Source organism: Eleginops maclovinus, chromosome 18 (genome assembly GCF_036324505.1).
Source record: "Eleginops maclovinus isolate JMC-PN-2008 ecotype Puerto Natales chromosome 18, JC_Emac_rtc_rv5, whole genome shotgun sequence".
In the NCBI taxonomy this organism is placed as follows: domain Eukaryota; kingdom Metazoa; phylum Chordata; class Actinopteri; order Perciformes; family Eleginopidae; genus Eleginops; species Eleginops maclovinus.
This window is the reverse complement of record NC_086366.1, coordinates 25,368,949-25,393,751: the sequence shown is the minus strand read 5'-3', so window position 1 is coordinate 25,393,751 and position 24,803 is coordinate 25,368,949. Positions and strand designations below refer to the sequence as shown.

Below are 24,803 nucleotides of genomic sequence, written 5' to 3'. Positions count from 1 at the left end.
AGAGAGATAGAGAAGGAGGGAATGCTAAAGGACAAACCTCTGAACTGTCGAATCATGGTCTGGTGTTTCTCTATGGCCTCGTCTAGGATTTTCTCAGCAGGGTCCATCTTCCAGCGCCACTCTGTGCCCACAGGGTTGGTGTGGTGTCTGTTAGTGCAGGACAAAGATAAACAGGTAAGCGATAACAGCCAACATACTGTAAGGTAAGGAATGCTAATATACTATATGTGCACCCACTGATTTGCCACCAAGCATTGACATATTTCCAGCAAATTCACACACAGATACTAACAGCACAGCCACACAATCACAACATGCGTGACGGTTAAGGATTAAGTTACTTGACTTGTTAGGCCATGAGCTGTGCTGAGCATCTTTTGGACAATTAACAAGGCCACGCCTCAAACGCTGAATAGATGAAAGCAACACTACATCACTGCCTGGCCTCAGGTGAAAACAAAGAGTTGGCATCAAGCGAAAGATATTGCTTTATCATGCCTAAAAGCTGTGTATCGCACATCAACCGCACCAAAACAAAAATATTTCTTCACTTTTCTTCTACACTAACAGTTAAAAAAGGGACCTGTACCTTTTTGCTACATAAAGATGCTAATGATGTTACCGCAATGCTCAAAGAAAACTGTTGTTATGTTAAAAGTCAAAGTAGTATATTTACTAGGTGCTGCTTTGAAATATTACCACATAGACAAGCCATGGAAATCCCAGTTTGTGTTATCCTGTTGCCTAAAAGGACTTCGATCCCCTATTGCTTTTCATTTTATGGATGTCCAATGACATCATGTAGTTGTTTGCCTAACTGACCGTCATTTTTGGATAGCTTATAACTTCAGAAATGTTCCATGGACGGCACATAGGGGCAGCTTTGGCACCAATTCAGTCACACACACACATCATGTCATTGTGTATGTCTTTCTTAGCACGAATGAAGAAGGCATAAATATTGCAATTTGAAACAACTGAAACTAAACAACAGCATCTTGTCACAGCCATAATGGCAAATCTGGCCGGTTTCATAAAATGACCCTTTCCCGATTTCTTCCTCCTACTTTTGGCGCCCTTGCTAGGACATGTCCTTCATTTTGATCATAACTAAACATTTATAAAGCATCATGGGTGCATCCTGCATTGTTATGATGCTTTTGCACCGACAGAATCAGTCAACATCCGGCCTTAAGAAATGGATCTCTTGCCAAAAACAAAGTTAAAACACATTTCACTAGATTCAGATGCAACCTCCTAACCATCTGACACACATCTCTTCCTATTAAAACATACAACGTTATCAAATGCATCATACTGTAAGAAATTGCACCTCGTGGGTGTCAATAACACCTACTGAGTGTTAAAGTGTGATGTCTCGATGCAATAACCTATCCTTAAGCTTCACAAATGTCGGACAGTCTGTTGCATACATATGCACACACTGACTCCACACATAATGGCATTGCGCATCAAATTGAATTTCACCTTTTGCTACAAAGAGGGCGGCTGTAACAATACATCTGTGCCCAGAAATTGCTTACTTCCTGTCAACCCACATATCTGCATAAAGGGAGACAGGCGTATCTGTAGTGACAGTGGGGGCAGCACTTTGTGACAGCGACCTTTCAGCACTCCACACTGTCGCTTTTTCTTTTTGGAGTCTGAGGGTAGTAAAAGGCCCAGTGTCTCGACAGTGTCATAACGAATCAGTGTCCACCTTTAGGCCTCAAAGTTACGCAGGCCATTACTCTACTGCACGTAAATCATGCACTTGTTGGCCACAGAGAGATTGTCGCTCAGTGTGTGAAGGGTCCTGGTTTAGGAGGCAAACAAGTGAGCGTGCATGCAATAATCCAAGTAGACATGTGTTCCACTCTTGATGAACATCCTTTTTAACTACCCATTAAAGGGTTGGTTAAAGGGACAGCAGTAAACTTTAAAGTTATTCTTTACTCAAACAGTTTATAGGGACCATAAGGGATAGCGGTAAAGTCCAACATGTTTATTCTAATGAGTCTATGCTGACCCAACTCGATGACACAGAGATCAATTGCAGTGATGGACAAACTGTTAGGGAATATTTTGCTTAGGTATTTAACCTTTGACACAGTTCATCATTTTCTCCTTCCTCTGTCTGCGTTCCCATGGCATATGTCTTTCGGCCTTGTGGTGTGTTGTTATCTCCCTTAAGGAGGGGCAGCTTGGGCGCTTTGTTGATGCCAGTCTATGACCGAGTACAAGCTGACATGAGATAGTTATTGTTTAGCGACTTCTCGAAGCCCTTCTTATCTGGAACGTAGGTTCCCTTGTTCATTCATTTGCCATGGACGACAGCTTTAGTTAGATTCAGGTTGCATATTTGTTTAGTCTCGTTAATGAGGAATGTTGATTACGGTATACAATCTGAATTAGTTAAAACCTCGGACTATGGAGGAGATCTTCAGAGTTGGTCGGGCAAACGCTGTTTCAACTTGTGGCTGCAGCAAATGTCTTATCAATTCTCCAGCCGTTAACTTCATAATAAACCTTCAGTGTTTGCCATCAAAGTTCCAGCTCTCCTTTGTCTCTCTGAGTTTCATCTCCATTGCTTCAGAAGCTTCCATCACACAAACTAAGAGATGGTTATCCTCTGGTTGGTCTTCAGTTGCTTTAATACATCACACACGAAGCAAGCCTCAACTTCTGCTGAACAGTGGATCTTTAGTAGCAAGTCAAATTGATGGGGATAAAAGGAACATTTTATATATCTGTGAATTTCCCAAGACTCCGTCACTCTTGGAAAGCTGACAAAAAGGGGGTTAACACTAACGATCCACGCATATTTTTAAGCAACATATATTCACCTGATTGAGGATGGTCTGTAGGTCTTGGTTTTGCTCTTAGATGACTCTGCTTACTGAACATGTTATTATTATTAGAGATGATTACTACAATCTTTGATCAGTAAAATTTCCAGAAGGCAAACGTTAAAGAGTGTAGTGTTTTTAAGTAGTTACACAAAATGTTTACTTGTTTCAAAGTCTTAGTTTAGAAATTGGTATTTCTTAGGATAGGATGGGTTTGTGCATCCAATCTTACACTAAAATGAAAGTGTTGTTGTATGAAGAAATAAAGCAGTCCGTTTCTATATGAAATACCCTTAATAGTTTAAATCCATTCAAAAAACGTCCCTATCCATATGTATCATAAAAACCATAGTGACTGTTCCTAGTCAACAGGTGGGACAATGAGTATAATGAGACATAATAGTTTATAGGTTAAATAAATTGCAAAACGGAGGTTAAGCTAACGAATTTGAGTTAGGGAAAATTAAAGCTAGTTAGCTAGCTATGTTAGCTGCAGAAGATGAATCCAGACTTTTATCTGAATTCTGACTATTAGTATGATTCGAGCCCTCTCTGTTAAACTACCTCTCTGCAGTGGCTCTTTCCTTCAGGTACATACCTCCAGCAGAAGACACACTTGTTAGCGCAGGCGAGGCTGGGGGTAGTTTCCATGCAGCGGTGGGACTCGATCCCATAGAAAGTGTGCTTGTAACAGCCTCCTCTCCCTCGCAACATAGACTGAGCGACAGAAACAAGGCTTTTATTGTTAGGGATGCAATCAGTTAGTCAACAAGTCAACTTCTTCACTGAGAGAAGTAAGTTCCATTTACCTTGGTCCAACGACAGAGCTTTACTCCTGAATGACTTCCAATGAGTTTGTACCCTGCACAGAAAGAGAAAGAACAACATTTTGACCAGATGTTAAAAACATAGAAAGGTAGATGATGTATGCTCTCAATCCTGCTCAATATTATCACTTGGCTACTGATCTTCAAATCCACAATAAGAAGGAGGGAATATCACTTTAAATTCTCTTTCAGCACAAAAGGAAGATAAAGTATTACAAATTCACTTTCTTCCAAAGTCTACTCTCTATCCTCTCATTTTACACCACTGGCTATGAACGGCCCTGCTGGGGTTAGTCGTTTTTTTCACACATCCTCCTCTGTAACGTCTCTCAAAGAGAAAGGCTTCTTCTTATCACTTAACCTGCTCAAGGAATACCAGCACAAGATATTGGGATTACTTGCAAGGGGATCAAGAAGGGCTCATTTTGATCTTCTTCATTTCATCTGAACGTTTAAAGCGACTTTACTAGTTAAGCCATGAAGCAGCCTGAAGTGAATTCATCCATGTCTCTGAAGCTAGATGAGTCAAAAACCACTGTAATTCATCAAGGCTGTTAAGGATACAATTTGCGGAAAAAGTTAAAAACTCATTTCAATTGAGCCCCAGATAAGTAGAGAAATCACTACAACAGTGAGTGCACAAACACATAATTCCATTTATATTCTGCTCCATTTATCTTAGGGGCAACCAAATGTTGACCAGCATGAAATTGTTTTTCTACCTTGAAAGCACATGTCCTCATCTAACCTCTGTAAAGGGTTTAGGACTAGAGCCGCAGGTAGTTCATTTAACCATTATTGATATTACTGTAAACAACGGTTCCCCTTTAGTGTTTGTCAGGGAAATCGATTTCCAATGTCCTTCAAGGGAGAGGATGGAGCGGAGGTCTTCCTATTTACTCTTTCTCGGTTATCACTGAGAAATGGCATCTTCTGAAAAAGTAAAATATGTGCTATGAATAATTGTACTTCAATGTGTGGGGCATCACATTTTGAGAGGACATTTACCAAAAGGTTGCAGGTATCATCACAATAACGCTGTAGCATGAAGGTTTGAGAATTCACGGGCAATATGGACAAAGTCTTCTATCACGATATTAGTTATCACCATAAAGCATGTATTCTGGTAATTCTATACATAAATAGTCAGTATGAAATACTAGGTGTGTGAATCACCAGGGTCCCCACGATACAATATATTGCGATACTTAAGCCACGATACGATGGAATTGCGATTCTACGATATGCTAAGTATTGCGATACGATATATTGCGATATGGCACATTTATGATCTCTTTCTTTTGACTTCCTGCCAATCCCACTGACTTTACCCAGGGCCATGACCGCACAAGAAAGAGCTCAGGACCATCTAGTGGATTGAAAAAGCAATCGTTACCACAAACTTTCATTTGGATTTGCAATATGTATAGTTTATATAATAACATATTGATACCTGGCGTCCGTGTATCGATATAATATCACCACGCAAAGTATCACGATACTATGCTGTACGATTATTCCCCCCACACCAACTACTGTGTGTAGTAAGTATTTGCAAAATAAAATAGTATTTCTTCATTGAATCAAGAACTTCAGTGCAAAATGAACATTACAGTTTCAGGTGAAATTATAGACATATAATAAATAAATGTTAGCTTTACACTGACTGTGTTTACATGCATGCACACAGACTCTCAAAACACTCGTCTAACATGATTAATAAGACGCGATCAATGATCGCTACTCTAACGCTGTTTATTTTGCCTATATTAATGACCGCAACTAATAAGAGTTTTATTGACATGTGCCTTCTCCAAGCTCATAGCTTTACCTTTAAGGTGTAATGAAACTCGACCTGGGCCAGCAGCTTTGAGAGATGTCTCTCTGCCTTTCTTTAGAGAAATCCACTTAAAAACTAGATGCTCTTATTTCTACGTGGGACTCTTTTATGCATTTCTTGAGAAAAAAGGGTATGTCTGAAGTATTGTGCATAGAAAAAAATATAACTTCCTTTATTTTAGGCGCCTTTCATGACAACCACGGATACTGAACAATTTGTGAAATATGCTAAGAGGTAAAAGCAACAGAACATGATAAAAACACAAACACGAAACCATGGAGAAGTAATATTACCCTTACTAGTATGTGCATGTATTTGTATTAACTGTATTGACTTTAGGTACTGTCATGTCAGTTGATGTAATTTGTATATAATTATTTAATTTAGCTTTGTTGTCATGTATGTATTTTTTTTATATATTTTTTTGTGCGCCTCTCAATGTGGAATATTGATAAAGATTATGGTTACTAATTTGCCACTAACAGTTTCCCTGCCGCTACAAAAAGAGCTGCTGAATAAAAACGAGTCTGTTCCCAGAAGCTTTCTGTAAGTGCAACACAGATAAACCGTCTACTCTCTAGAAGGACGAATGTGGCTTTCAACAACTTGAATAAAAGTCAGAGTTATTGACAATTCTGCTAACAATTTATTCTGTGAGCCATGACACTCTGCCTGAGGGAAATAAAATGAGCAGCAAGAGGATGTGTTTAATCAAAGTTTAGGAAATGCAGCCTAATTTCATTGGAGAGCTCTGCAGATTGTTTTACATCCACTAGTGGGGAATTTGAAATCTTATATACATTTAAGTCCAACACTTTTTATTTACAGGTATGAGTCGCAGTTCAAAATTGTAGTCTGATTTTGTTGACAGCTATTTCCTTTTCTTAAAATATCTCTTTGTGCTTCTGTGAAATGCCAAATGAGGCTATAGAGGAAATGCAGCCATCCAAGACGAAGACAACAATACCAGAGCTTTCATCCTTAATTCTTTCATTGCAAATAAAACAAACTGTCTACTGACGCTGACTATTGCCAACGACAACATGAAACAGGTCAACATTTGGTCACATGAAGGGAAGTCTTGCTCACTGAGTCCTTTTTATAGAGCGCTGTGTAAGCCAACAGTGAGGCTTAGTGGCTGAAACGGCTGGCAGGTGTTCAACTAGAGAACAGACTAAATACAGAACATATAGTAAAATGTTTCAGACAGAAACAATGAGTAACAACAACCAACACTCTGCTGCTATATCATAAATATTTAGCCGTACTGAATAGTAAGAATTTAGACAAAGCCTCACTTTCAATTAGACTTGAATCCAATCATTCCCACAGGCAGCTCTAGTCTATTTCTCTTATTTATTCTAACAGTCACACAATTATAGAATACCAAGAAAAAACACAGACGTAACAAAAAAATGCAGGAGAAAGCAGCAGTGGCAAAGCTGTTTAACACTTAAATATTACACTTATTGCAAACACTTGATCTCTCTACAAACTGACCCCCAGGAAGATGAACTTTTAGGGCACAGGCAATATTATTAATATTACAACTAGATTGTTTACCATGTATTGTGGTGCAGCATTAGTCCAGGAAAGACTTAGCATTTTACCAATTCTGGTTCCCTCAAAGTAAATTGCTTAAATACTTTAAGTTAGAAGCTAGAAATAACGTCTGTAGTTAAAGTAAGCTTAAGTAATTTCCTTCTACCATTTTTACGTCATTCTACAACATAAAACAGTCAGTAAATAACAAACTGGTGAATCTCTGAAGCTTCTGTGTCATAAAAATGGATTGCATTTACCCTCCAAAAATCACAATGTGGAGATAATAGGTAGACATCCTCCTGCTGAACAACACTTGATAAATATCACGTTTTTGTTTAAAACAATTGAGTTATTAATTCTGACATTTCTATTATTCATGTCTTATTTGGTGTTTTATTTTCTTTTAAATTGTATTATTCTATGTAATAGGTATTTATATTTTATCCTATTTATTGATTTATTGAGGGATCGTCATTTAATTAGGGTCTGAGACCAGAGGCTGTCGAAGACCTTATTGAAAAAAGGCCGCACAAAACAGGGAAAAGGAGGGGCAAAAGCCCAGTGAAGGGGTCCGAAATCATAACAACAGGGTAGTCCGCGGGTACCTGGGTCAAGTGGGCTGCAACGCGCCCATGTGACTGGGCACGAACATTATTAAAATTGGTCCGATTCTTATTATTATTCTGGTTTTTATTTTTCCACTTTGAACGTTAATTTGACCCCCGCAACATATGTGAAAACCCACGAAAATCTGCCAGCGCATCAGCGCTGGTGAAAATAGACGACTGAAATTGGTTTCGGAACTTTCCGATAAAAATTGTGTAGGCCACGCCCACTTCCGTTTTTAATGTAAACTCCCCCAACTTGAACTTTATTGGAAACGAACGAAAATCGCTAAGCATATCCAGGGTCCGGAGACGAACAAAAAAGCCACTTGGGCCAGTACTAAAAAACGTACAGGAACCCTCGCCATGGAACATGATGACGTCATAACTCCAACCGACATGCTCAGAAAGTCACCAAACGCCACATGATGGTTAACACTGCTGCCCTGAACAGCTCTACGTCAAAATTATGTCACCGGTCCATACCTCAACAGCTCCAAGCCAAATCTGCGATCTCTCCGTAGGCCGTTGCCATGGAAACGCAATGCTCGCCATAAAAAACGTTGTCATTATAACTCAATGGAAAATCGTCCGAACGCAACCAGACCTCAGATAATGGTTAATGGTCAGCCCCTGAACAACTCTATGTTAATTATGGGATGTCATTGTATGCCGTTGCCATGGCAACACAGTTTTCTCATAATTCCATTTAACATGCTACAAACGGCCCAAAACGTAACATGTTTGATATTGATGCAGCCCTGAACACATCTAGGAGTATTATGGGGTGTCATCCAATGCCGTTGCCATGGCGACAGAACACATCACCTGTATGTTATTGCTGTAAGTCCTATAGACATTGTCCGATTGGCCTGAAACTTCTAACGCCTTTTCTAACGAGTGACTCTGGAAAACACCTGCGCGACACATGTCGACGTTGTGACAACATCCTGCCAGCGTCTCAGACCCGCTCATCGCTGCTTGCAGCTTTAATTGTGTTTTATTTTTTATTATCATACCTTTTACTGATGTGTCTCTAAAGTGTTTTCTGTTGTATCAGGTTTTTTGCTATTTGAAATTGTGATGCGTGCCTTGTTAAAGCACTTTGAGCTGCACCTGATGCATGAAAAGTGCTAAACAAATAAAGCTTATTATTATAAAAGTTTATTTTCTGCAATTAACGAAAATTCAACAAGGAAATCCCATTGCTTATGGTCTAGGGTTCCCTTGTGATACTAACTTCTGGGTCGGCCTACAATAATACTTCATCACTGCTCCATTCTTAATCCAATTTAAATTCAACATCACACTTTGAAAATAACCTGAAAAATGAGTTGATTTGTACATTATTGTTAGAATAAGTGTAAATGTAAACTTAAATCTGAGATAATTCAGTGAGTTAACCTCCAGCCCTCAAATGGTGTTATAACCATTTTTTGTGTTGATTATAAATTAAATATGTTCTAATTAATTTAGGTCTTAATATATTCTTTCAATTTATGAATTTATATAAAATTAAATATTCTGAGAATAGTTTGGATTTATTGTGATCAATCAGCTGTTATATAAGGAAGGGATGGGACTGAGCCTCGAGCGAAATTGTCTTCAGCACGGAACGGGGTACGGTACAGTCTTTGATCTCTCACGTTACACTGATCATTTTTGTTTATTTGTTTGTTTAATTTTATGGAAGAAGTAAATAAATCACCCAAAGGAAGGCAGCGCCTACAGAGTTTCATTTGGACGGTTTTCAACGTGTGAGTGAAGAAGCAGAGTCCTCTTAATGTGGCACAGTTTTAAATATCCTACAAGAATGAGCCCTAACAAATGGAGACAGCCACGCTTCTCAAATAATACAGAGACGTAATAAATTATATTGAGACCGGCACAATAAGACTTTTTAAGGTCACTACAGGTCTGGACTTTGAATTAGGATATGTATGAGCAGTAACATGTTGACACCAGCTGGGATCTCAATGTTTTTTGGGAGGAGAGAGAAGTGACCCTCTTGGGACAGCACCCTGAGGATGGGAGGAAGTATAGACAGCCACTTGACTGAAAATGTAACATTTAGTGCCACTGGAAAACACACACACCGATTTATCTGTGATGTTCAGTGTTTCCTCTTCATTTATTCTTCTATATTATGAGTGCAGCTGTTCACATTTCACACTATCACTTCAATCCTGTGCTCCCTTGTTTTTACAGAGTGCCGGGCTTAGCATCTGCAAAGCCCCACACACACACACACACACACACACACACACACACACACACACACACACACACACACACACACACACACACACACACACACACACACACACACACACACACACACACACACACACACACACACACACACGAGCTGAACGGAGACAAATTAAGTGAATATAACCATCTGTCAATCGGTTGCCGAAAACACACGGAACATGCTGAAGGAACCATTTTTTAAGTTTAAGATGTTGTTATTTGAGCTTATATGAGATTATATGGTTTGTAGGATTGGTAAAGTAACATATTTACTTATTAAAGTTCTGTGCAATAAAACTAATGTGAAGAGTGAATCATGTACATTGGTTAAAGTTCAAATAAGCTGTAGTTGCTGTAAATGCTAAATGTACTGCATGCATAGAGTGCTTTCCCAGAGTTGTGTGACCACTAAGAATGCACACCACACACACACACACACACACACACACACACACACACACACACACACACACACACACACACACACACACACACACACACACAAACACACACACACACACACACACACACACACACACACACACTATTGAAGATGCTGGGGCTGCGATAAACTACAAACTGCGCTGGCACGCCATCGAAAAAAAGGGGCTGTGATCCAATAGCAATTTGGGTTTCAGTATCTTTCCCAAGGACACTTCGATGCATTGGCTGCAAGGGTCTGGGAATCAATCAGGGACCCTCAGATTGTTTTGACTAATGGACAATCGCTTTTAAAAGGTAACCTGTTACTTGTATTTAGGGTCTCTTCTGGGACATGTCTCCATGCTTTAATGTTCAAAAAGATCTTTATTTTTCTCATACTGCCTGTGCTGCAGCACCTCTTTCCACCCTCTGTCTGAAAGCAGTCTGCTCTGATTGGTCAGCTGGCCGGCTCGGTTGTGATTGGTCACCACTTAGAGATTTCCCGCCCTTAAACCTATCTCGTACAATGAACGTCCAATGGAGGCATATCAGTTGGGGGAGGAACTCTTGGATTTGAGCCTTTGCAGACCATTTACATGCTACAGGAGAGGGAGAACCACAAAGAGCATAATAGGGCCCCTTTAAATTGAGTTTTCAGCACCTGATTAACATAATTCTGCCAAAATGTCCAATGTGCTGCTTACTGTTTGGTATGCAAAATAAATTTGCATTAGGAGCAAGTAAAGAGGATACTTGATAAATTACACCGAACATCTAAAGGACCTGAGGCCGCTTGTTTTGGACACTCAGGTGAAGAGAGGGGCGGAGCTGTCATCCGATCACCATCAAAGCAAAGCAGTGGGTGTGGGAGAAGTTCGGAGAAACCATGGAGAAGGACTTTCGGTCGGCACCAAAGTTGTTCTTGAAAACCGTCCGACACCTCAGGAGGGGGAAGCAGGGAACCATCCAAGCTGTGAACAGTAAGGATGGGAGGCTGTTGACCTCAACTGATGGGGTGTTAGGGCGGTGGAAGCAACACTTTAAAGAGCTCCTGAACCCGACAACTCCACCCTGTATGTTAGAGGCGGAGCTGGAGTATGAAGGGGGATCAACTCCAATCTCACGGGGAAAGCCACTGAGGTAGTCAAACAACTCCACAGTGGCAAAGCCCCGGGGGTGGATGAGATCTGCCCAGAAATGCTGAAGGCTCTGGGTGTTGAGGGACTGTCATGGTTGACACGTCTCATCAACATTGCGTGGAAGTCGGAAACAGTACCGAAGGAGTGGCAGACCGGGGTGGTGGTTCCCTTCAGAGGGTGTGTGCCATTTACAGAGGCATCACACTACTCGGCTGGGATGAGGATCAGCACCTCCAAATCTGAGGCCATGGATCTCAGCAGGAAACTGATGGACTGTCCACTCCAGGTAGGGAATGAAGCCTTACCCCAAGTGAAGGAGTTCAAGTATCTCGGGGTCTTGTTCTCGAGTGAGGGAACAATGGAGCGTGAGATGGACCGGAGCCGGCTGCTGGAGTGGTAGGAGTGGCTCAGCCGGAGGCCAGACAGCTGATCGGGATCAGGTAATCAGGCACTGATTAAAGTCATGTTCGTAACCTGGTTCTGTTCGGTGGCAGTAGACTGGGTCGTGAGGGAGAACTGTCTCCACCTCCCACGCCGGACGAGAGCGACGAGCCAGCAAGAACATTGTTAACGGGCTGTGCGGAAATAAATATATTTTGTTTCAAAGTACCAGTGGTCCTTCGATCATTGGGAACCCAGGTGTGAGCCCGAACGCTCACACGGGCATTTTTCGTTATTACCCTCAGCTAGGGTCATGACCGAAAGAAAGATATCTGGGATACAAGCGGCCAAAATGGGATTTCTCCGCAGGGTGGCTGGCATCTCCCTTAGGGATAAGGTTAGAAGTTCAGTCATCCGGGAGGGACTCCTCCTGAGTAGAACCGCTGCTTCTTCGCGTTGAAAGGAGCCAGTTGAGGTGGTTCGGGAAGAGACCGAGGGGTAGACCTAAGACCAGGTGGAGGGATTATATCTCTTCGCCTGCCTGGGAGTGCCTTGGAATCCCCCAGTCAGAGCTGGCTTATGTGGCCAGGGAAAGAGAAGTTTGGGGCTCTCTGCTGGAGCTGTTACCTCAGCGACCCTGACGCATAAGCAGGAGAAGATGGATAGATGGAGGGATCTAAAGGACCTTCTTACCCGGCACTTGAGCATGTTAGTTAAATTTGTTGCTGGAATTCTAAAAATGACTATAAAAGTTTCAAAAAGTGTTATGACTTTGCTGCCCTTGTGGAGAGAGAAGGGTTAAGCTTATGCTGACAAGCAGATGGTCTGTAATGTGATTTATTTTCTTTTTATCATGCAGAGCAGCGCGGCTAGATAATATGAATAAATGATCCACAGTCAGCAGTGACACCAGCAGATGTTCTTTTGGAAATGAAACAGATTTACACAAGCCAAAGATCCATAAAAGAACACCACTACATAAAGTGCCCGCTATGAATCATATTGATGTTCTCTTCATCATTTGATGGGTTTAGTGCTAAGATTTTTACTGAATTCAAATCCACATTTTTGCTTACCTTGTTTTGTCAGTGCTTGTCTAAGGGCAGGTGTAATCATCTCTCTTCTCTCCGCTTCATCTTCAATCTTCTTCACTCCGTTCACCTTGGACAGCTTCACCATCAGGCCGTCTCCAGCCTCCTCTTTGCTCTGCGGCAGACACAAAACTCTAAGTCACTAGATTTTTCAGGACCAAGATGGTAAGAATGCAGCTTTGGCGTCTATAGAATCATAGACTATAAAAGGTATACATTGTATGCTGAGGAGAAACCAATTCGCTGCTCATTCAAGTACTGGAAATAATTGTTTCAGTCAACAAAACCATGAATAGTTTTGAAATGCATTTAATGAAAAAAATAAGTTAAAAAAAGGCTGCAGTCACAAAAAGTGCCCTGAATCCAATTATTTTTTGCAGATTTGCAGTTTTTTTTCCCTTCACGGTGTAAATCACATGCATCCTTTTTATTCGGATTTAAGTCGATTTTAATGTTCTCCTAAAATCAGGTTTTTTTTCTGCAATGCAACCTCAGATTGAAATATCGGAATTAAAGCAACTTTAATATGTCATTAAATCAATCAATAAAACTTCATTTGTATGTATTCATATATAAATACACTTTCCATACAAAAGGTAACACAAGGTTTCCAAGGTAATAAGGTAATAATATGAATTAAGATCAGCATTTTAAACAGCTGTGGTCTTGAGGAGAGGCACCGATGGATGGAAAAGCTGCTGTTGACATTTGTTCATGTGAAATGATTCACGTTACTGTACTTTCCTCCACTCTTCACTCCACACACACCTCTGTACAAATAGGCAGTTATCGTGCCACAAGAAAGAAAATATAAAAATGATGTCTCTTCATTATTATCTATGCACAAGTGTTGGCTTCCATTGCACATCAGTGTGAAATGAAACCGCTAACGCTGTCTTCAATAGCCCTTTGTTTTTGTGATGCGGGTCAATTAAGGACTGTGACCAATTTGTATTTTAAAAAATTCAGAGCATTGAACTAATCTGAGCTCTAAGGCTCACAGTTTGATGTAGCCTTACATTCAAAGATTTGCATGTGATGAAATTACACTTATCCTATTATTTGACCGACATGCAGTAACTACCTTTTACCCAACGCTGTCAAGCATAAGAAATACATTTAGGAATCACACGTGAATAGGGTTGGGTAGGGTTTACCCGGAGGCCTGGGTTTCAAATCCGGCTCGGGACATTTGCGGCATTACCTCCGTCTCCCTGTTTCAACTCTGTCTCTACAATCAAGGCACAATATCAGTTCAAATGCTACTACCCTCAAAAGGTTTGCAATACAAAAATCAAGTTAGGGTATCTCCACACAGCTCTCCACATGGTGACAGCTGAACTAGCAGATAGCAGCTAACGGTGTTTGGAGTAGAAATAGTGCTAACAGGGTTAGCAGTGTTAACTTCACTAATAATCTAACCGGAGAACTTGGGGATGGCATTACGCTCCAGCAATGCCGCCATAGTTCAGGAAATACTATTTAAAAAAAGCTGTACTCTTTTTGCATTGGTATCACTTTAATGTGATTCCTTAAGTTATTCTATTTCATTTTCTACCGATCAGCAAACATATAATCCTTCACTTCACTACAGCTGTAACAACTGCCCCGGTATTCAGGCAATCACACAATGAATCCAGTCACTAAATCGAAGAACATATAATATACATATGGGTACAAAAAGGTACAAATGCTGGTATGGTTTAACTGGAACAGTTTTAATATCAATTGATACTGGATGGTTTTTCGTTGATTCTTTAAAGGTGTTGAGAACATTTAAGATGTTACATATGTCTCATTCCACATGCCAAGCCTAAATTAGAAGAGTTATTAAAGAGTAAAGAAAGTGTGTTTCAGCACATTGCCATCGTCATCACCATCATGCAACCAGTCCCTTGTTTTCATCTGTAGGTGAAAAAGACTTGCAGTCCTTAAATCCAGACATACTTCTGCGGGATGCACGATCGAGGTGCTGTAATGACTTCAACAGAAATAGAGGGTCAATGAAAAGAACAGAGTTCTCCAGAAACTGCATTATGCATTTAGTACTGCAACAGTATGAAACAGCATCCAGAAGCTTAAAAAGTCAATTTGAATATGTATCTGCTGCTTGCTACAGGATTTCAAGCTTACCACTTGGAGGAACTCAGAGATAAAAGCAAGAAACTCCAAAGAGTTCAGTGTTTGAAAGGACTAAAGATCAAGGTTGGGATTCTGCAGTCCTTGTATGACTTTAATGTGCAACATAAACATTAAACAAATGACGTGGTCATTTCTTTATAAATGGACCTCATCCTGTGGAACTATACAGGGTAATCTTCATTTGAAGCCCTTCAGGGGCCAAGTGAAACACAACATGACGCTTACATTACAGCAAGACGATTTATTAGACGTCATACCACAACGGCTGTTTAGATGTAGAAGCTTGAAGCCTGTTAGTTTGAAGGATTAACAACTTCCTTCAGGCCAGGCTTACATTATTGCAATATACTGCCTTTTTATGTAAATCTAAATATCCAGGAGATGTGCTGTTTACAGATGCAAAAGAAGATGGATTAAGTCCTGCTAGAAGAGTTCCCCCGGTGCATGGGAACATGTATTACTTTTCAGTATGGTCGGATGGAGGAGGTGCCTTAAAGATTTCCAATGTGAATGTGACAGCTCCTCCCAATTATGTGCTGCTGTCCCTGCTCCAGCCTGTCTATAAGGCTCCATTTGTCGCCTTCTCAGCAGAGCAACGCTCATAAGAGGATGCTACTCTGTCAGCCATCAGTGAAGAATGTACGTATATAGGGAAAAGTCAAACTTTAGTTACCGGTTCCTGTGCAGCTTGCAGTATGGCACAGAGCCAGGTTCAATGAATCCACATCTGTTAGTGCTATACACCTGACATGTGCCTCTGAGTCAGGGATTCTGTCCAATACACGTTTTGTCAAATTAGTCAAAAAACTCCACACAGTCCGCTAACTGTTCCCAAGTGTTGGCTGAAAAGATGCATTCACAATTTCACTCCTGTTACCACCACTCACTCCCCCTACCCATTTCCTTTTATATAGTCATGGCGTTCCCCTGTCTGGCCTGGAAAGTTGTTGTGTGGCTCGAACTGCTTTGACAAATAGTTGAAGCTTCATTTACATCTTTGTCATCGACATTCAAAGGATTATTTTAGGGTGATGACGTCATGACAATATGCTGTCAATTGTTGTCTTATCACCCTCAGTGTACACGTCTGTATATTCCTTCTACTGTTTTGCTGTCTTTGTCATTTTCTTTATATCATTTATTATTTCGGGGATTTATTTACTTATTAATTTTCATTATCATTATTATTTTTTGATGTAATTTATTTATTTATACTTTTTTATTGTTTCATTGCATGTGTGGAGAAAGTGTTCTGTGTTTGAGATAAGTGGAAAAAAGGGGGTACATATTGGTATCATGCTCATTCTTGATTGTTAGAGTTAGAGTTAGAATCGGAGGATGAAACCCTCTTTATTTGTCACATGCATGCACACAGCAGAGCATCCATCCATCCATCCATCTTCTCCCGCTTTTCCGTCAGGGTCGCGGAGGTAACAGCTCCAGCAGAGAGCCCCAAACTTTCCTTTCCCTGGCCACATCAACCAGCTCTGACTGGGGGATTCCAAGGCGCTCCCAGGCCAGTGAAGAGATATAATCCCTCCACCTGGTCCTAGGTCTACCCCTCGGTCTCTTCCCAGCTGGACGTGCCTGGAACACCTCCCTAGGGAGGCGCCCAGGTGGCATCCTCACTAGGTGCCCGAACCACCTCAACTGGCTCCTTTCAACGCGAAGGAGCAGCGGTTCTACTCCGAGTCCCTCCCGGATGACTGAACTTCTCACCTTATCCCTAAGGGAGATGCCAGCCACCCTGCGGAGAAATCCCATTTCGGCCGCTTGTATCCGCGATCTCGTTCTTTCGGTCATGACCCATCCTTCATGACCATAGGTGAGGGTAGGAACGAAGATGGCCCGGTAGACAGAGAGCTTTGCCTTCTGGCTCAGCTCTCTTTTCGTCACAACGGTGCGGCAAAGCGACTGCAGTACCGCTCCCGCTGCTCCGATTCTCCGGCCCATCTCACGCTCCATTGTTCCCTCACTCGAGAACAAGACCCCGAGATACTTGAACTCCTTCACTTGGGGCAAGGCTTCATTCCCTACCCGGAGTGGACAATCCATCGGTTTCCTGCTGAGAACCATGGCCTCAGATTTGGAGGTGCTGATCCTCATCCCAGCCGCTTCACACTCGGCCGCGAACCGATCCAGTGAGTGCTGAAGGTCACAGACCGATGAAGCCATTAGGACCACATCATCTGCAAAAAGCAGTGGTGCAATCCCTAGCCCACCGAACTGCAAACCCCCTCCCCCACGACTACGCCTCGAAATCCTGTCCATGAATATCACAAACAGGATTGGTGACAAAGCGCAGCCCTGGCGGAGGCCAACCCTCACCGGAAAACGGTCCGACGTGCTGCCGAGGACCCGGACACAGCTCTCGCTTTGGGAGTACAGAGATTGGATGGCCCTGAGCAAAGACCCCCTCACCCCATACTCCCGCAGCACCTCCCACAGTATCTCCCTGGGAACCCGGTCATACGCCTTCTCCAAATCCACAAAGCACATGTAGACCGGATGAGCGTACTCCCAGGCCCCCTCCAGGATCCTTGCGAGAGTGAAAAGCTGGTCCGTCGTTCCACGACCAGGACGAAAACCGCATTGTTCCTCTTCAATCTGAGGTTCGACAATCGGCCGGACCCTCCTTTCCAGCACCTTAGAGTAAACTTTCCCGGGGAGGCTGAGTAATGTGATGCCTCTGTAATTGGCACACACCCTCTGATCCCCCTTTTTAAAGAGAGGAACCACCACCCCGGTCTGCCACTCCTTCGGTACTGTTTCCGACTTCCACGCAATGTTGACGAGACGTGTCAACCATGACAGTCCCTCAACACCCAGAGCCTTCAGCATTTCTGGGCGGATCTCATCCACCCCCGGGGCTTTGCCACTGTGGAGCTGTTTAACTACCTCAGTGACTTCCCCCCGTGAGATTGGAATTGATCCCCCTTCATACTCCAGCTCTGCCTCTAACATAGAGTGCGGAGTTGTCGGATTCAGGAGTTCCTCAAAGTGTTCCTTCCACCGCCCTAACACACTATCAGTTGAGGTCAACAACGCCCCATCCTTACTGTACACAGCTTGGATGGTACCCTGCTTCCCCCTCCTGAGGTGCCGGACGGTTTTCCAGAACAACTTTGGTGCCGACCGAAAGTCCTTCTCCATGGCTTCTCCGAACTTCTCCCACACCCGCTGCTTTGCGTCGGCCACGGCTGAGGCTGCTGCCCTTCGGGCCTGTCGATACCTTGCAACTGCGTCAGGAGTACCCAGGGATAACATATCCCGGAAGGCCTCCTTCTTCAGTCGGACGGCTTCCCTAACCACCGGTGTCCACCATGAGGTTCGCGGGTTACCGCCCCTTGAGGCACCTAAGACCTTGAGACCACAGCTCCCCGCCGCAGCTTCGGCAATAGAAGCTTTGAACACCGCCCACTCTGGTTCAATGTCCCCAGCCTCCACAGGGATGCCTGAAAAGCTCCGCCGGAGGTGTGAGTTGAAGGCTTCCTGGACATGGGACTCCTCCAGACGTTCCCAGTTCACCCGCACTACACGTTTGGGCTTACCAGGTCTGTCCAGAGGCTTCCCCCGCCACTCGACCCAACTCACCACCAGATGGTGATCAGTTGACAACTCCGCCCCTCTCTTCACCCGAGTGTCCAAAACATGCGGCCTCAGATCCGATGATACGATTACAAAATCGATCATGGACCTTCTGCCTAGGGTGCTCTGGTACCACGTACACTTATGAGCATCCTTATGTTCAAACATGGTGTTTGTTATGGCCAATCCATGACTAGCACAGAAGTCCAGTAACAAACCACCACTCCGGTTCAGATCAGGGGGGCCGTTCCTCCCAATCACACCCCTCCAAGTGTCTCCATCATTGCCCACGTGTGCGTTGAAGTCTCCCAGCAAGACTAAGGAGTCCCCTTCAGGAGCCCCATACAGGACTTCTTTCAGGGTCTCCAAGAAGGCCGAATACTCTGAACTGCTGTTTGGTGCATAAGCACACACCACAGTCAGAGTTTTCCCCCCCATGACCCGCAGGCGTAGGGAGGCGACCCTCTCGTCCACTGGGGTAAACTCCAACAAAGCGGCACTCAACCGGGGGCTTGTGAGTATCCCCACACCCGCTCGGCGCCTCACACCTTGGGCAACTCCGGAGAAGAATAGAGTCCAACCCTTATCCAGAAGTAAGGTTCCAGAGCCGATGCTGTGCGTAGAGGTGAGCCCCACCAGATCCAACTGGTAACGCTCCACCTCCCGCACAAGCTCCGGCTCCTTCCCCCCCAGAGAGGTGACATTCCACGTCCCCAAAGCCAACTTCTGTCGCCTGAGTCTGGTCCGTCGAGACCCTCTGCTTTCACTGCCACCCTTCTGGCAGCGCACCCGACCCCATCGTTGTTTCCCGTAGGTGGTGGGCCCGCGGGACGGAGAAGCGGAGGTGTTGCCCACGTTGCTTTTTCGGGCTGTGCCCGGCCGGGCTCCGTGGCAAGCCCGGCCACCAGACGCTCGCTGACGAGTCCTCCTTCTGGGCCTGGCTCCAGAAGGGGACCCCGGGCTTCCTCCGGGCCGGGTATCCTCGCTTCCAATGATGTTCATTCATGAAGTCTTTTTGAACCAATCTTAGTCTGGCCCCTTACCTGAGACCAATTTGCCATGGGAGACCCTACCAGGAACACAAGGTTCCAGACAACACAGCCCCCAGGTTCATCGGGGCACACAAACCTCTCCACCACGATAAGGTGCTGGTTCTCGGAAAGGCACAGCAGAGCACACACAGTGAAATTTGTCCTCTGCATTTAACCCATCCTAGTAATAGGAGCAGTGGGCAGCTATGGTGCAGCGCCCGGGGATTTTTTTACAATGTGAAAATTCAATAAATATATATTTTTTTAAAGATATATATTTATATATATATAGGCTGTCAAACTTTCTAAGCTTCCTCTGAAAACCCCAATAGATCTTAATATCTAAAGAAAAACATTGACTGCCATGACGATTGACAAAGAGATGAGTCCTACAACCTGGAAATGAGTTGGTCACCATTACCTGTTCCCTTGTCCAAAACTCAACGGTTTTTGAAAGTGACTTTAGTTAAATGTCTGAAGCATTGATGTGTCAAAAAACAGCTTTGTAATAAATCACTAAATGAGATTACTAAACGTCATCACACCGAACATTAGCCGCCTTTAGCTTAGCGGCTGTGATGCAAGCCATGTAACTGTGATGTAGATTCTACTTTTTCTATCGTTATCCTTCTAGGTCAACCTTAAAATCCACCATAACCGCAACACTCTATGGCCATTTCTGTCATGATCCTTGTTTTGTGTCTGTCATGTCCTTGTGTTGTGTTTTATTTTGAAATGTTTTCCCCTCTTGTGTCACTTCACTTCCTGTCTGCGTTTCCCTGCTGTGCCTGATTGTGTCATTGTGTTCACCTGTTGCCCCTGTGTTTCTCCTCCCCCTTCCAGCTGTCTCTCGTCTTGTGATTACCCATGTGTATTAAGTCCCTGTTTCCCTTTTGTCTGATGTTCGGTCGCCATCATTTCTTCCCTGATCTTGTTCATGATACCTGCCTGTTTCTGTCGCTTCATGTCTGGAGCTAAGTGTTTTTCATGTCCTGTGTTACCCTTGATTCGTGATTTCATCAACAGCTTTTGAATAAAGCTCGCTTTTAGTTTTTGACCCTTACCTGCTTCCCCTTGATTTACTGCACTTGGGTCCTGTTTCCCCGACCCTGACAGAACGACCGAACCCAAAAATGGACGCAGCAGTACTTTTTGAGGATGCTCCTGTGGAGTTTTCCTACAACATTTTATGTATTTATGGAGAGTGGAGGAGAGCAGGTTCTAAAGAGGCTCAGGATGCAGCTTTTCTTCATGCACGCCGGGAATTGGCAGCTAAGCCATGGTTCGAGAACTCACTGCCGGACTATTTAAGGACATTTGTCAATTCCCCAGAAAGCCTTTACCCTTTCCTTAAACCTCGTGTCACAGCCATGACGCTTCCTGCAGCCAAGCCTCCTACACCCATGCTTCCGGCTGAAGTTTTGGCCCTAGCAGCCGCGTACCCGTCTGCAGTTCCGGCCCTAGCAGCCATGTTTACAGGCCAAGCCCTGGTCGCCATGCTCCCAGCTGGAGCCCGGCCGACTTTTGACCCTTACCTGCTTCCCTTTGATTTACTGCACTTGGGTCCTGTTTCCCCAACCCTGACAATTTCCTAAGCCACGGCTTTATGTGCACACCAGAGGTTTTTTTTCCAGTAAATCAGAAATGCTATCTGACTGTGAGGAGATATCTGCATGAATTGTAATGGACTATAATTTGTAGGCTTTTATATTTGCCTTATATCCCAACCTGGAACATATTCTGTAACCTGAAACGTAAACCTCATAATGGGGTTCATCGATCGTAGCCAGCAGAAATGCCAACCTTTACTCACTGCATCCATGACATGTGAGATTCTGACAGCACACGCAACATGTAGCCGACAGTGCTACAATCTGTCCCTGCGGTGTTTCCGTGCAGCCATGGCCATTCATTTGGCCCCAGGCTCTGCTACCCACTGTTCGGCTTTACCCTCGCTTGATGGCTCTCAGACAGTCACTCATGCCTGGACCTGTCTGGATTATCAGAACTGGGACATCTCACAGCACCGGGTTGTGCTCTGAAACCACGACACCACATGGGGCTGATGCTGGCAGACAGAGCAGCGATAACACACAGAGCGAGCAGGTGACCACGGGACAAACAGACAGACCTTTATTTTGGAGAGGGAGTTAAATTGTAAATTGTGTATAAATTGTGAATAATAGTAGATTAAAAGAACATTAATCATAATGGAAAAGAACATTTTTAACAATATTATTATATGTTCAAAATGTACTTGTAGTCATTTTTTGTAAGGGTCTAATGTTACTGTAAGAGTGCTTCCTGACGCACGTTATTCAGCTACGTGTAGTGCGAGCTAGATTACCTATGGACTGAGTGATTTCTTACCGGGGTCGTGTAATTTTTTGTTTTATATCATCCAGCACGGAAATTCTTTGGATTGAACCGCTTGTGACACATGTATAATACATGATTGTGTTTACCCAGTGAATGTTTTAATACTACATCAGATAGAACGCACTTCTGAAGTTACACTAATGTCTGGAGAGCAGTATTGGGGAAATGGTGGTGAAAGGTCATCTATTTAATCAGTCCCTTAATGTATGTGATTTGTCATCAGAATGGAAGTTGACTGACACTCTTCTTTACACATATTTGGCATGCAAAACAATTAAGACAATAGGGTTTGGAGAATCCAATCAGTTTAAAACTATGTCAACGCTGTTTGAAGCATCAAGACAGCCGTTCAAGTCATGGTACTTTATCTCTGCTTTTTCCCTCTGCACATTGAGCTCAAAAAACCAGCCCAGAAAACTGTGTCATCGCTGGGGTAAATGATCCGATCCACACTAACTCCAATCTGGCAACAGTCCTTCTGCATTAAAGTGACCACAGTGTGGCAGAAACAGAAACCTCCTAATACTGAGTTTATAATTCAAAGAACATCTGCGCAATATCAAATAAAAAAAGGAAATGAAGCTTACTGGCTCTTGGCAGAAAAAACAAGTAGAAGAACAGCCAAAGACTGATATAGACTAAGGTTGGGCGGAAGGAACTGTGCGCTGTGGGATCCATCACAGTGTGCCTGGCAATCTATCATTACATTTAGAAAAGCAAATGTGGGGAAATCAAGTTTAGCAGTGATCCAGTCCTGGCAACAAGCCCCACTGAGATCCCTTCAGTCACATCCATCTAGACTACCTTTAGCTCTACAGCCTTATGCTCTATATGGACTGGCCCCAAACAAGCATTACAGCTAAGAAAACCCCCCAAAAAGGCTTATCTAAGTGAGAGGTGCTTTGTTTTAGAAAGAACAGTTACTGAAATGTTATTGCAGTAGATAAAAATAAATGGAAAGATCTTTTTTTCCGGATGATTTGGATCAGATTTAGATTGGGTTTCCGAGCCTGAAATGCCACAACTAATGAAAGTCATTAGTGAGGCAAAATCAACATATCCCTGATCAGCCTAGTTCAGAAACAGACTGAAGATGCAGTAGAGGAATTAAGTATTGGATCCCCTGCCACTTTAGTTAGTTTACCCAATTGCAAAGAAATGAACCATCTATTATTGTTATGGTAGGTTTATTTTCACAGTGAGACAGAATATAAAAACAATCAATGCAAAATATGCCTTAGGGTAAGGAGGTTATCAGCCAATATTTTACAATACATGGCCCCCTCCATCCTCCCCTGGATGCAGTGAATCGCCCTGTCCCCTTAGCAGAGAAACCCCCCCAAAGCATAATATTTCCACCTCCATGCTTGACTCTGGGGATGGTGTTCTTGGGGTCATAGTCAGCATTTCTCCTCCTAAACACGACATGTCGAATTGATGCCAAAGATCTTGATTTTGGTCTCATCTGACCACCTCACCTTCTCATAAGCCTTCTCTGAATCATTCAGAGGAACACTGACAGGAAAAGGAGCATATTGGGGTTTTTTTGACATTTTTGTTGATGTTTGTGCTTAAAGCTGCATTAAGTGAAAGACTCCACACCCACAATGAAGCTATGATACACGAACGCCTTAAAGAGCTCAACAAATCTAAGTCTCAGGACTGAATGTTCTCCTTCCGCTTGCCTTTGTAGTTTTTAGCTATTTTGGTGTCTCTCATTTTTTCAGGAGACAGGGTAAAACTAACCTGTCTCACGACGGTCTAACCCCAGCTCACGTTCCCTATTAGTGGGTGAACAATCCAACGCTTGGTGAATTCTGCTTCACAATGATAGGAAGAGCACTATTCATGTGCCTTCTTGAGCAGGGGACCCTTGCTGGCGCTGCAGGATTTTAATCCATTACGGCGCAGTGTGTTACCAATAGTTTTCTTGGTGACTGTGGTCCAAGCTGCCTTCAGATCATTAACAGGACCCTCCTGTGTAGTTCTTGGCTGACCCCTCACCTTTCACATGATCATTGATGCCCCAAGATGTCAGATCTTAGATGGTGGAGTCCCAGACCGAGGGCGATTGATGGTCATTTTGTGCTTCTTCCATCTTCTAATAATCAAACCAGTTGTCTCTCTCTCACCAAGCTGCTTGCTGGTGGTGTTGTCTTCTATTCCAGTCTTGTGCTGGTCTACAATCTTGTCCCTGATGTCCTTAGACCTTAGTTCCACCATGACCACAAGACCTGTCTTTTGTCTGGCCCTCGGTGGAGAGGTTGTAATCTGATTTATTGACTGTGGACAGGTGTTTTTTTATCCAGGTAACGAGTTGACATCAGGAGTAGTTTCTTAAAACAAGAGGACTTATTTAACCGCTCTGTGGGAGCCAGAATTCTTTTTGGTTGCAAGGGAATCAAATACTTATTATCCCCAATTAAACACAAATCAATGTATATCTTTTTTTTTTCATAAAAATGACAGACTGTTCATGTCTTTGTAAGTGGATAAACTAACTAAATTGGCAGGGGATCAAATACTTATTTCCTCCACTGTATAAAGAACCAAATCATTCCTCAATCTAATCAGAGAGAGGAATGGACAGATTTTTTTTTTTTTATGTAAAAAATGTGGTTAGTCTAGATCCAGAAGAGAATTAAGAACGACCACTAGACTCAAGGAACAGAGCACAAGATAGGATTCAGATTAGAACATGGGAATACAA

General features: G+C 43.1%; 1 protein-coding gene across 1 annotated transcript in view; it reads right to left on the bottom strand.

The window, feature by feature from the left end:
* The window catches only part of tyw1 (tRNA-yW synthesizing protein 1 homolog (S. cerevisiae)), an 88,264-nt gene that overhangs the window by 42,334 nt on the left and 21,127 nt on the right, over window positions 1-24,803 (bottom strand). Inside the window, exons 8-11 of the mRNA XM_063907686.1 lie at window positions 12,939-13,068; window positions 3,659-3,711; window positions 3,448-3,566; window positions 38-147 (exon numbers count right to left, since the gene is read on the bottom strand). Coding sequence (XP_063763756.1) covers window positions 38-147; window positions 3,448-3,566; window positions 3,659-3,711; window positions 12,939-13,068 — 412 coding nt within the window. The remainder of the gene's footprint in view (window positions 1-37; window positions 148-3,447; window positions 3,567-3,658; window positions 3,712-12,938; window positions 13,069-24,803) is intronic.